At 27.5% G+C, this 13,664-nt stretch overlaps 1 protein-coding gene across 1 annotated transcript; it reads right to left on the bottom strand.

The window, feature by feature from the left end:
* Positions 1-10,587: 10,587 nt before the first annotated feature.
* On the bottom strand, positions 10,588-11,093 carry LOC122505037. The gene is made up of 2 exons (XM_043616448.1): positions 10,968-11,093; positions 10,588-10,831 (listed from the first exon to the last, which is right to left on the bottom strand). The coding sequence occupies exons 1-2, from the start codon at positions 11,088-11,090 to the stop codon at positions 10,622-10,624; spliced, it is 333 nt and encodes a 110-aa protein (XP_043472383.1). The 5' UTR covers positions 11,091-11,093; the 3' UTR covers positions 10,588-10,621.
* Positions 11,094-13,664: the final 2,571 nt, after the last annotated feature.

Below are 13,664 nucleotides of genomic sequence, written 5' to 3'. Positions count from 1 at the left end.
AAAATTTCTGTCTGTCTGTCTGTATGCAAAACTTTGTTCGCGCATCACTTCAAAACGGTTTAACCGATTAAAGTGAAACTTGGCAGTCTATTAGGCATTAACGTAACTTAAAATCATAGCCGTATCCGATTAAAAAATATTAACTTGAACGAAAGTTACGACATTTTTTCAAAAAATTCGAAAAATCAAAAAAATGAAAATTTTTAATTTTTTATAAAATGGATGCAAAACTATCCTTAGCTAACTTTTTTAGATAAATACAACCCATTTATATACTAAAATTTCAAAAAAAGACGTATTTTGAAATTTTTTTCGTTTTTTCTGATCAAATTTTTTCTACCAAAATGATGATTCTTGATTTTTAAACAAGCTTTTTATGGAAAGTTATTAAACTTTTTTTATTTAAAGACCAGTATTTAAAGCAAGAAATTTGCCTCATTGGACCAAAAAAATTGTTTCAATATTCAGTTTTTAAAATCAAGAAAGTTATGCAGAAGTTAACAAAAAAATGTTCATATGAATTAAATAATATTTTAAATTAAATTAAAATTGAATTAAAATTAAATTGATATTTTCTAATTAATTAATTAATTTGTTTTCTTGGTAATTTTAATTTTAATTTGACGTGAGGGATTTTTCCTCACTTTTAATTTTTTGATCGATCCGGAAAAATGAGCGACCTTACGGTATTTTCACCGTAGGTGGCGCCTGTTCTCGGCCACTTACCGGTAAAGCTACTCAATTTTCCATATTAATTACATGAAGTGCTGTGTGGTGCGCATACGCGATTCGTACGAATATGACTTCGCTCATTGCGTAGATATAAGCGGATCACCGAGAAATGTACTTCGACAACCGTAACCGACCTCTCATTGCCTGGAGGGGGAGGTACCGGTTCGAGCTAAGAAATAAAGGCTATACTTGAAATTACTCAAGTCGGCTTATTTTTCTCCTATACCCATTTTCCTATCTTCCATGCTACGAGCCTCGACCAGCAGCCAGAAGGAGAAGGAAGGAAGGAGAGAAGGAAGGAAGCTATTCTCCAGCCGCCCTGGGTCCCCCACCGCCTGCCTGCCAATTCTCTCCTAACCACGATGTCAGCAGCAAGGCCCCCATCGTCCGCCTCACTGTCACGACCCCCCCCCCGCTCAACGTCGATACCAAAATTCAACCTACATCGCAGCACCGAGGGTTGCATTGGTTCCCCATGCAGTTCCCCATAAGGGTTAAATTTTCATTCCCCTAAATTCTCGCGGGTCAACCGGCCACTCTTAAAATACTAAAAAATTCAATCTACCCTTTTAAAAGTTTCGCAGCACTCTTCTGTGAACAAATTTGACGAGAAATTCCCTACCCGTAAAAAAGGGAAATTCGCCCATGTCAAATTTGATCATAAAAATAGAAAAAATAGGAATTTTAAATCTAAAATTTAAAAGTTTAAATATTTTTACCCATAAAAATTGAAAATATTAATATCTAATTTTTTTGATTTTACCTACTTATTACTTTTAAATAAGATGTTTTTTGTTTTTACAAATTATGATCCAAGATAATTTAGTAACACTGAAATGAAAATGTTTTATATCTTTTATCAAATTTAATTAACAAGAATTTTTTTAGTTTTACTAAGCTCCTGGAAAATAATCCCGAGTAGAAATTTTGACAGGGGCCTGGCCGGGTCCAGACCTGGGTGAAACAAGGAACCCGTCCGGCGCCATGGCGCAAAGCCTGATTTGACGAGCTGCCAGGTCGGGTCCTGGTTTCATGCGGGGTCAGGGCCCTCACTGCAAAAACAAGTGTCTCATTTTGAGACGTTTTGTCCCATATTTGAAACACATAAGATATCTTAGTCCACATATTTGAAACAGATATGTGTCTCATTTTAAGACGTTTCAAAGTGTCTTACAGTTACACATTTAGCAATGCATTTTGAGACACGAAATGTGTTTCGAGTATCCGTCTCACACTAAGAAGACGTTTTACGTGTCTTATACGCATTGAGTTACCTTTAATGTCTTAAAATGAGACACGAGATGAAATTAAATGTCTCAATATAAAACAGATTTTGTATCTCAATGGTTTAAACACTTAAAGCAACTCATTTTAAGACACGAGTGAGATACCAGTTTTTGCAGTGCTGTTAGGGCAATTTCTGCACGGGATTTAAAAACTTGCCAAAAACAATACTAATAGTGGTTACCTCCACGTGGTGCTTCTCGGAAAAAAAGCTAATAAATAGTTTTTTATAAGCTCCAAGTGTGAAATTCCAAGACTGCAAAACGGGCCCGTCAACACTGAAAAAATTACATTCTAATTTTAAGAAAAACTTCTTAAATATGCGCCAAGAATATTCCCCACTTAAATTAAGTGGGAAACATTCTTACAATACTAATTTTCTTCTTATTGTAAGAATATTTCCCACATAATCTAAGTGGGGGAATATTCTTGGCGCATATTTAAGAAGATTTTCTTAAAATTAGAATGTAATTTTTTCAGTGAATGTCTGCAGAAAACTGGCAAAAATTACTTGGGCCTATATACTAACATACAAAACGTCTCATTGCTGGTAACGGGACTTAGCACGGACCAATAGTGGTACATTATTGTCAGATTATTAGGATAAACTTTTCTATCTATGATGGCAAGTTGTAATTGAAAGTATTGGATAAAACTGAATTCTGGGATTTTTGGGAAATCCGTGACAAAAAAATAAAAATCACTACTTTCCTCGCCTTGAATACTTTTTTCAATTTTTTTAAATGGCTTCTGATTATTAAGAGAAAAAAATGCTTGGGAGGCGAGGAAACAATAATTTAGTTGAATTTCCAGGAATTTCGGGAAATCCGTGATCCTTTCGTAATTTTTTTAAAGGGCTGTTAATATTAAAATAAGCAATTAGCTAAAGTAAAAATTTTCGTCGAATAAACGTTGGTAATTTCAGTTTCAGAATATTGGGACGTTGCTCGGCTCAGTAATGGCACATTAATAGCAAAAATTTTGTATCTGCTATGATGGCAAAATACAATTGCCAATATTAGGACGTACCTCGCCATAATAATATCACAATATCGATAAATAGTGTAGCTTATAAAACCATTAAGCTTTCTTGACTTCACGTCAGAGTAGCAAAGTGAAATAAAAGACGTATAAATATGATAAATTAATTAGTTAATTAATAAAAAATGTAATAATTTATATTAGTTTTTGTATTTTGCCAATTCTGGGTAAGTAATGGCAGTCAATATTGGGCCATTAACGTCTGCCGACGTCCAACCGTAATTAACACCACAAGAGTCGTCCCAATAATATCGCCCAAGACTAGGTGACAACTTTGCCAGTACTGGGCCGTTATTAAGCCATGATGGTTTTCACACTTAGAGCGATTTTAAAAATTCTAAACATTATCTTTTTACTTTCCTTAAAATTTCGTTTTCTTCTTCATTAATTAATATTAATAATCATCAAGAAAATTAGTTTAAATGTAGTTGGTTAAATACTAATCAATACTCAATATGAAAAACTTTAAAAATACTAAGAAACACGTCGAAGACGGGTATCGCAGCTAGTAGTTTATAAATTAAAAAATTATTTACTTAACAAATAATTTTCTAAGCTCAGATCCGGTAATTTAATTTTCATGTCCCCAAACTATATATTACGTATACGTCCTTCAAGTGTTAGGCTCTAACGCTGTTCTTGAATTTTTGTATAACCCTTCTAAATACAATTTATTTAGTTTAAACTTTTGCAGTTCGGACTAAAACTTCTTAAAATTTATAATTTTTATTTCTGTCAGAAATGCTTTTATTAGAGAATGTAATTTTAGTTTTTGGCTTTAATTTTATCATTAATTTTGATGTTTGATGCAAGAAAGCTCTAAATTGACATAATGGTGTTTTGGGCATTATAGTTTATAAATTGAAAAAATTATTTACTAAACAAATAATTTTTTAAGCTCTAATCCAGTAATTTAATTTTCATGTTCCTAAACTATATATCACGTATACGTCCTTCAAGTTTTAGGCTCTAACGCTGTTCTTGAATTTTTCGACAACCCTTCTAAAAACAATTTATTTAGTTTAAAATTTTGCAGTTCGGACCAAAACTATTTAAAATTTATAATTTTTATTTCTGTCAGAAAAGGATTTTTTGGAGAATGTAATTTTAGTTTTTGGCTACAATTTTATCATTAATTTTGATGATTGATGCAGGAAAGCTCTAAATTGACATAATGGTGTTTTGCGCATTATCTTTATAAGGCTGATTCTAAGAAAAAATCGAAATTGATGTCCTTAATGATTTCTGTAAATCAGGATCGTCAATTATGAAAAGTTTTTTTTTTAATAAAACTATTGTACTAGATGTTCGAATTTATGGAACAAATTTATTTTTTATATGATAAACAAAAAAGATATGTCCAAGAAATTACCCTGAAAATCATTTCCTCACTATGTCCCAATTGCTAAATTTGAAGAGAATTATTAACTCAAAACGTAAAATTCCTTACAAATTGTTGGTTATCTTATTTTTTACTTATATAAGATAGTATTGATTGTAACTACATAAGTTTGTAATTTAAAAAAAGCCAATGGAAATATTTTTAATTATACTTCAAAAGGGCTTAGGGGGTTAAGTGTGCAAAAACTGCCCCCGCATCTATTTTTCTCAAATTTGGCCCATATATTACTATCCATATAACTATAACTTTCTGCAATTTTGAACTCAAAATTCGCTTTTTTGGGGGAGTTATGGAGGGGGAAAGCAAAATCAAAAAACTTATTTTTCTCGAAAACTACTGAACCGATTTTAATGAAATTTTAAGAGGTTGTAAATATAGATAAGACGATTTTAGAAAAAAAAATCAAAATTTTTTTTTCAAAAAAAATTTTTGAAAAAAATTTTTGAAATTTTCAAAAATTTTTTTTAGGGTTATTTTTTGAAGTGACCACTTTCTCTTTTGTTGTAAAAAGTACCTTATAATGTCCCCTTTAACATATATTTTTTCCAAATTTTTTAAAAATATAGTTTTTGAGTAAAATGTCAAAAACCATGGTCATGCTATTTGCCACGTACGGTAATGCACATATATACATATGGGCAATTTCATGTGATAGGGTATAGCCAAATAAGTATGGAAAAAGTGACCCGAATATATTTTTCCCTATTCATTCCTACCCACTTAAAAATAACTTTTTGAAATTTTTAACTCAAAATTTTGAGTTTTTTGGAACTTATGGAGAGGAAAAAAAATCGAAAAACGCATTATTCTCAAAAACTACTTATGCATTTTTTGGATTTTTATTTGGAAATAATTTTTTTTAACATCGATTACAGATTTGTATTCAGAAAACCCATAAGTATTAATTTGTAATTAAATAAATAATTAATTAATTAACCATTTACATACAACATAAAAATGTACCGGGTAAGTTTTTGAGTTATTTACCGTGACACACCCTAAAATCATGTCGGACAAAATTTTTTTATTCAGTAGATCACACAAGAGAATGAAATGAGAAAATACATAAAAATGTCACTTTAATAGAACTAGAAAATCTTTTTTTGAAAATTTCAAAAAATTTTCATTTTAAAATTTTCAAAAAAAAAGATTTTTAAAATTTTTTGAAAAAAAAATTTGAAATTTTTTTTTGGAATCTCTTTAATTGTCTTTTCAACATATTCAAAGCTGATTAAAATGCATACAGTAGTTTTTGAGAATAATGCGTTTTTCGATTTTTTTTCCTCTCCATAAGTTCCAAAAAACTCAAAATTTTGAGTTAAAAATTTCAAAAAGTTATTTTTAAGTGGGTAGGAATGTATGGGAAAAAATATATTCGGGTCACTTTTTCCATACTTATTTGGCTATACCCTATCACATGAAATTGCCCATATGTATATAATTATGTGCATTACCGTACGTGGCAAATAGCATGACCATGGTTTTTGACATTTTACTCAAAAACTATATTTTTAAAAAATTTGGAAAAAATATATGTTAAAGGGGACATTATAAGGTACTTTTTACAACAAAAGAGAAAGTGGTCACTTCAAAAAATAACCCTAAAAAAAAAATTTTGAAAATTTCAAAAATTTTTTTTGAAAAAAAAATTTTGATTTTTTTTTCTAAAATCGTCTTATCTATATTTACAACCTCTTAAAATTTCATTAAAATCGGTTCAGTAGTTTTCGAGAAAAATAAGTTTTTTGATTTTGCTTTCCCCCTCCATAACTCCCCCAAAAAAGCGAATTTTGAGTTCAAAATTGCAGAAAGTTATAGTTATATGGATAGTAATATATGGGCCAAATTTGAGAAAAATAGATGCGGGGGCAGTTTTTGCACACTTAACCCCCTAAGCCCTTTGTCCTTGAAAAACTTATCATTCCCTCACCGTTTTAAAACAGTGTGATTGGACCAAATTTTAAAGACCTACGAAGCCCTGCTTTAATTTTTTTCAAAGTTGTCAACATTGTGATTGACAACATACACTAGAGTGAATGGTTGTAGAAAGGATGTTTTGTTAAAACTAATTTGTCAATAAGTTTGTTAAATGTTACATTTTTTAACGTCATTCCCTCATTTGCGTTCTATAACGCTAAGCACTTTCTTATTTAATAATCATAGTATCTTTGCATGTGGTTCAAGTAGTAATATCGTACTTTTCTTCGTACATAAGAAAGTAAGGTTATGTTTTTGAGATTATGGTCATTTTGTTTCGTTTCGTCATTCCCTCATCATCATTCCCTCATTATATTTTTTGATGAGGGAATGATCCTTGTGAGGGAATGATGTATTTCTTAATAAGTGCACTGAAAAAATATATTTATGGTACTGCCATAAATATAGCCAATTCTCACATATTATATTGGTGGATATAGGACTGCCATACAGTATTGCTGTTTCAGTTATATGCAGTGTAGAACAGCCATTTGTATGTGAAGAACACCAATACTGTATTTTAAGAACAGAAATACAGTATTGCTGTTTCAGCTATACGTTCTAACCATACTCGTATGTCGGAATTGACAATATCATTTTTTCAGGGTGTAAAATATTTATATTTGTTTTATTTATTTCAGTACCGTCAACTGGGACTATTTTGTGAACGCGACGTTTTTAATGAATATAATTCTTAAAATGAATTATTTTGTTAATTTAAATAGAGAGCAATAAATGTTATTATTTAATTTTTTGTCAGTTGGCAAAAAAAATTCTAAAAACGGAAAAATTGTGTCAAAAATTTTGAAAGTTCGGAAAAATTATACCAGATCTTCTAGACTTTTAATGTGTCTCATAAACTGAGCTGGATATTTGTTGTCAATTGTGTTGTGATGATACATACGCAATGCGCTAACTTTTTATTGACTATTTTAAGAGAAAAGTGGAAAAAACTGAAAAACCAGGATTCTATGGGGCTTTTTTGTGCACTTAAAAAATCAAATATTTTTCAGAAATTTGTTGTTTAGTAAGAAATGATGATTATGTTTATCATTTTTATACATTTTTGTCTTACTTTTCTGTTAAAAAATTATAAATTCGTTAATTAAAATCATTAAAACCTCAACCGGTGCGCAACGTAATTTCAATAGATGAACTTTAATTAATATTTATAAGTGTTTCAAATTAGTTTTAATACTTTTTCCCGTTTCTCTTAAAACAACTTGAAAAGTACATTAGATTCTCTTTCATTATTATTCTACGACGTAGATTTTTAATATGAAAATATATCCTTATCTTAACAATCTTAAAAACATAAGTAAAATTTTAGACTGATTATAGAAATCAAAGTTTGTCATTTAAATTATTTAATATTACTTTTATAAATCACTGTGTTTTGTTCGTATAACAATTAAATTGTTACATTATAGATTTAATTATTATAATTTTGCAATAAAATTATTTAATTATTATTGTTTTGCAATAAGAAAATAATTGGCGCTTTACAGAGTTTTTAATTATTGTGGAATCATATTAAAAATCCTTCCCTCACGACTCTGTTATACCTATTAGAGCTGTGCAAAATAATTCGAACCGAACTGTTCGAATATTTTCTCGTAGTTCGAATGTCGAATATTCGACATCCGAACTAGGCCAGTTCGAATGTCGAATATTCGACATTCGAACTAAGCTAGTTCGAATGTCGAATTTTCGACATTCGAACTAGGCGATGTCGAATGTCGAATGTTTAACATTTAATCCCTGTACTTAGAGTAATTTAAGATAAAAATATATACACTGGGAAAGAAAAGGAAATAATTTGCAGCGTAATTTTACATTTTCTTCTTCTTTTTTATTACAAATCAGAATTACTAGAAAAATATTTTCTAGAATTATTACAAAAATTCTTGTTTCCAATGAATTTTGAAACAATACCTTTTTCTAATTTCATTAAATAATTGAATTTTAGAAAAACTTCCATCAAAATAATAATTAGAATTAAATTAGAAAAATTTTTAGTGGAAAACAGTTGCAATTTTCCAAATTAATTTAAATTCAGAAGGTTTTAAACTAATATTTTTGCCGAAAAATATAAAATTTTATATTTAAAAAACTATTTAAGTTTTAAATAATTTTATTTGAAATTGAACCAGTTTAAGCAATTGTTGTTTTTTAAGTATAGGTAAATATATTTAAGATTTTAGATCGAAATTTTGTTTTTAATTTTTTTTATTTACTATAATTGAATTTGCTTTGGATTTTTTTGTAATAGCTATCAGCGAATCAGTCAATTTTTTGAATATGGAAATCAGGGAAAGACTAAATTAAATTTTAGTCGTAACTCTATAATAGTAAAATTTAGTTACATATTTTACTGAATGTTACTCAAGTTATTTTTACTTTGTACGGCAGAAATAATAATTACTGTGATCCCTGATATATGTTTAGGCGAGAATTACTCGCTAAAAGCGACAATTGAGTAACATTCTCTGGTTTCAAAGAAGTTCGCTTGGAATTGACTATATTTCCTGCAGTTGAAAATAATCTTTCACTTTGAATTGAGGTTCCTTGAATTCCTAAGTATTTGGCTGCTATCTTACCAACAAATGGAAATCTTCGCAAATTGCATTTCCACCAAGTGTACGCACAATCGTTAACGTTGATTATATCCTCGTTAACATACAAAATTACCTAAAAATAAAAACATTGAATGATTATAATTAAATAACAACAGAAATAACATTTGTTATGAAACTATATAACGAAGGATAGCATGTAATCTTAAGCATATGTAATATATTAATAACTTTTCACAACAAGCTTGGAGAATGGTTTTTCTAAGTAGCAAAATGTCACACCTTTAACAAAAAGGTTGCCACAAAAAAATTTTTTTGCTTTTCCATAATGTTCAGACAGAAATTTAGTAATTTCCCTGTCATTAAAAAATATTGTGATTCACTTTAAAATTAATAAGATATAATACATAAAAAATATCCCTAAAATTATCGTCTAAAACTATTAATTTTAGATTTTAGAGAAGAAAGTGTCTGTAATTTCACTTAATTTCTTCACATGTGGACTTAAAAAAATGTTCAGAGCAATTTTGTAATTTAAAACTTTTATAAAAATTAATTCTTTTTGACTTCACGAATATTGTATAAAAAAAATTAAATAAATAAGAATTAAGATTTTCAAAAATTTCTAATTTCAAAACTTTTAAAATTAAATAATTTATAAGATTTGCTACTGTAACTTTTCCAAAATTATTTTCATGATTTTAATTCAATTATTTTCCTGGATTTTTAAATAAAATTCTTCTTTAAATTAATTTGTTTTAATAATTTTCGAGAAAAAAGAAATATTTCGCTAAAATAATTCTGAAACCTATTTTTTTAGAATTCAATTTTTGCGAAATAACATATTAAAAAATGTTTTAATTACATATATATATATATAATTTAAAAATCAACGAATTTAAAACTTCTTAAAAATTTTAATTACAAGCTTTTTGTTAAAAATTAATAATATTAACAATATCCTTGCTGTAAGATTACGTTTTATGTGCAAACACAATTGTAATAATAACCTGTTGTTTAATTTGCTCTAAATTATTAGCAATTAATTCGTTTTGTTTTTCTTCCACTTTTGAAATAAATACCTTAAAGGCTTTTCGGTTTTTTTGCGCATTTGTTATTAAATCTATATGAAAAAGTAAAGAATTATTTCAATGTTTTATATAAAATTGCTTTTTTTAAATAAAAGTTTGGTACTTACCTGGTAACGATTCAGAATTGTTTTTTTATTGACATTCATATGCTTAAAAATTTCCGAAGAAATAGCTGCAATTATTGTTTCTGTTTCTGAGTTGTTCAATAATATGCATCTAAAACGTGGATCCATTACCATTGCTTTTCTGTATAATTCACTTTATTGAATTAGATTGAAACGGTTATCCAAGTTTTTTGTTAATGAAATTATATATAAACGAATTATCAACGGTAAATCATCTTTTGATTTTTTTTTCTCAAAATTTTCAAGAGCATCCTTTATAAAAAGTAAAACAGGTACAGTCATTGACAAAGAAGGGTAATTACTTCCACTCATACACTCGGTTGCTTCATAAAATGGTTGTAGTATCATTATTAAATTTTCTAATAAGCACCAGTCGGACTCAGTAAATTTTTGTTAAAACTTTAAAGACTTATTTTCCATTATTGATGATAATGGAATCTTCAATTTTACAATTCTTTCAATCATTAAAAATTCTGAATTCCATCTTGTCTCAGTCAATTGAAGAAGTTTTAAAGGCCGTTTTTCTCCCATGATTTTTTGAGCTTCGTCTAGTTTTTTTTTTATTGAATCAGATTTATTGACTTTTCCTACGATTTTTTTACACTGTAAAAATTTAAAATATTGAATAACATAAAGCCTTTAAAATATCTAAAAGGATTCAAGTTTATGCGGTTAAAATATATTAACTAGTAATAGTAGAAATACAATTAGTTACCTTTGATAACAATATTTTAATCACCTTGTTTTCTGCTTTTGCGCTGTTGACTACCAAATCTAAGGTGTGTGCGAAGCTTCGTATTTGGGTCCAAGTGGGAAGTAACTTTATAGCTGCAATCACGTTTCGGGCATTATCAGTGGACATAAATATTTGCATAACATCACTACTTTTAGCTAAGGAAGAAAGAAATTTATTAGTAACTGACACTTACTTAAATACACTGTAAATATAATATATAAGAGTCAGGCTCCATGAACTGGCCCCCTGTTTCACCCACATTTATGAAAATTGAAACCGATTACATTTTCTTTTAGCTATTATTGTAAGTAATGATATCCCAAAAGGATTTAATAAAAAATTTTAAATTAAAAAATTTATAAATAATTTAAGTTTTATACACCATTTAAAAAAAATATTCTCAGTTTTTAGAACTTATAATAAAAAAATATTTCAAGACCGGGATTTTATTGATAAATAGATGTAATTTTAAGGAATTTATGTTAAATTGAAAAATATTATTTTTTAATGCAAAATTCAGTAATTTTTTTATAAACAAATAGAGTTATTTTAGTGATCCCAATCGAAAAATGAAATTCTTTTTTTACATTATCAACCCTCAAATTCTCAAGAAGAAGTACGTAAAAAATTGGTGGTATTCTCTAATTTTGAGCAAATGGCAAAAGTTGTTTTTGTATAAAAGTATATAATTTTACCAGACAGACTGAGAAATTCCGATACTTTTTTAAAACAAAAACGAATCGTCTGTATTTAAAATGGAAGATAATTTAAACATTTTCGTTTCTTATTATTTATTATTATTATTCGTCTTCTTCGCCTACAGAAGACGAATAATAATAAATAATAAGAAACATAGATGTTTAAATTATCTTCTATTTTAAATACAGACGATTCGTTTTTGTTTAAAAAAATTATCGGACATTCTCAGTCTGTCTGGTAAGATTATATACTTTTATACAAAAACAACTTTTGCTATTTGCTCAAAATTAGAGAATACCACCAATTTTTTACGTACTTCTTCTTGAGAATTTGAGGGTTGATAATGTAAAAAAAGAATTTCATTTTTCAATTGGGAACACTAAAATAACTCTATTTGTTTATAAAAAAATTACCGAATTTTGCATTAAAAAATAATATTTTTCAATTTAACATAAATTCCTTAAAATTACATCTATTTATCAATAAAATCCCGGTCTTAACATATTTTTTAATATAAACTTTAAAAACTGCGAATTTTTTTAAAAAGGGGTGTATAAAACTTAAATTGTTTGTAAATTTTTTAATTTAAAAAATTTTCTTAAATCCTTTTAGGATATAATTACTTACAATAATACCTAAAAGACAACGTAAATGGATTTAATTTTTACAAATGTTGTTGAAATAGGTAGCCAGTTCATGGAGCCTGACTCATAATAATTACCTGGTAAATTCCATTCATTTATAATAAATAATAAATAATTCTTCAACGATTCGGCTGTGTGCCTCTCTGTCACTTCATCGTTGCCAACTACGTAAGTCCTCAGATCAAAATTTTCAGTAATTATGTGCACTGTTAATGAAATATAGTGGTCATTCCCGCGAGACTTCCAACAGTCTGAAGTATATGAAATACTTAATGCTGTTTGAGCATGAAAAAGAAGCTCATTCTTGATTTCCGTTTTCATTTCCGAAAATAATTTCGGAACAATTGTCCTTGAAAATGTTGTCCTACAAGGCATTTTATAATTATTGCAAGTCAATTTGTTTATCAAATCTTTAAAGCCCTTATTTTTGACAACATTATATGGCTGCATATCCGTGGCAATCATTTTTCCGATCCATTTGTTAACATCGTTGTTATCCATAGTGTAGAATCTAAAGCAAATATTGAATATCTTTTTAAAATTTAAAATTATATAAAGGGTAAGAATTCCTGAAGTGGGCCCCTATTTTTTGGGTTGGTGAATTTTTCTCATTCTTATATGTTTCGATAGCCTATGATGGTATAATAAAAACCTGTAAATAGTTTTCCAAAATTCGAATATTTGCAGAGATATTAAAGGTCAAAGTTTTTTTAGCGTTTTAGTAAATAGCTAATTACTCGAGATCGGATAAACCGATTTTAATAAAAATTGAAGGTGAATTTACCTGAGTAATTGTACTTTTGATAAATGATCAAAATTTTAATTAAAAAATATAATTTGTTTAAATAAATTAACTTTTTAATTTTTGAGGTTAAAAAAATGTGTTCTTCTTCTTTTGTATATATATATATATATATATATATATATATATATATATATATATATATATATATATATATATATATATATATATATATATATATATATATATATATATATTTTTAATAATCAAATAGAGGATACTTTCTATATTTTATTTGAACAAAAAAAAATTAATTAATCTGTAATTTTTTTGGTTAAAGTTGTCGAGTTTAGTTTGTTCATTTGTTTTGTTTTAAATCTCTCTTACTTTTCAAAAACAATTTTGTAATTAAAAATATTATATTTTCTAAAGTAATAAAGAATTCTGCTTTTTTATTGTTCAAATAAAATTTTAAAAGTATTCTCTATTTGATTATTAAAAACAAATATAAAAAAAGATGGAGAACACATTTTTTTTAACTTCGAAAATTAAAAAGTTAATTTATTTAAACAAATTATATTTTTTAATTAAAATTTTGATCATTTATCAAAAGAA

This window comes from Leptopilina heterotoma, unplaced genomic scaffold, assembly GCF_015476425.1.
Source record: "Leptopilina heterotoma isolate Lh14 unplaced genomic scaffold, ASM1547642v1 Lhet_335, whole genome shotgun sequence".
NCBI lineage: Eukaryota > Metazoa > Arthropoda > Insecta > Hymenoptera > Figitidae > Leptopilina > Leptopilina heterotoma.
The sequence above is the reverse complement of the archived record's forward strand: the minus strand, read 5'-3'. Positions and strand labels throughout refer to the sequence as shown.

Excerpts from the sequence above, each read along its gene's own strand:
- LOC122505037 (XM_043616448.1), bottom strand. The coding sequence starts at position 11,090 with ATGTCCACTGATAATGCCCGAAACGTGATTGCAGCTATAAAGTTACTT. Across the intron at positions 10,832-10,967 it reads GCGCAAAAGCAGAAAACAAG|TGTAAAAAAATCGTAGGAAA; the intron begins GTGATTAAAATA and ends AAATTTTTACAG.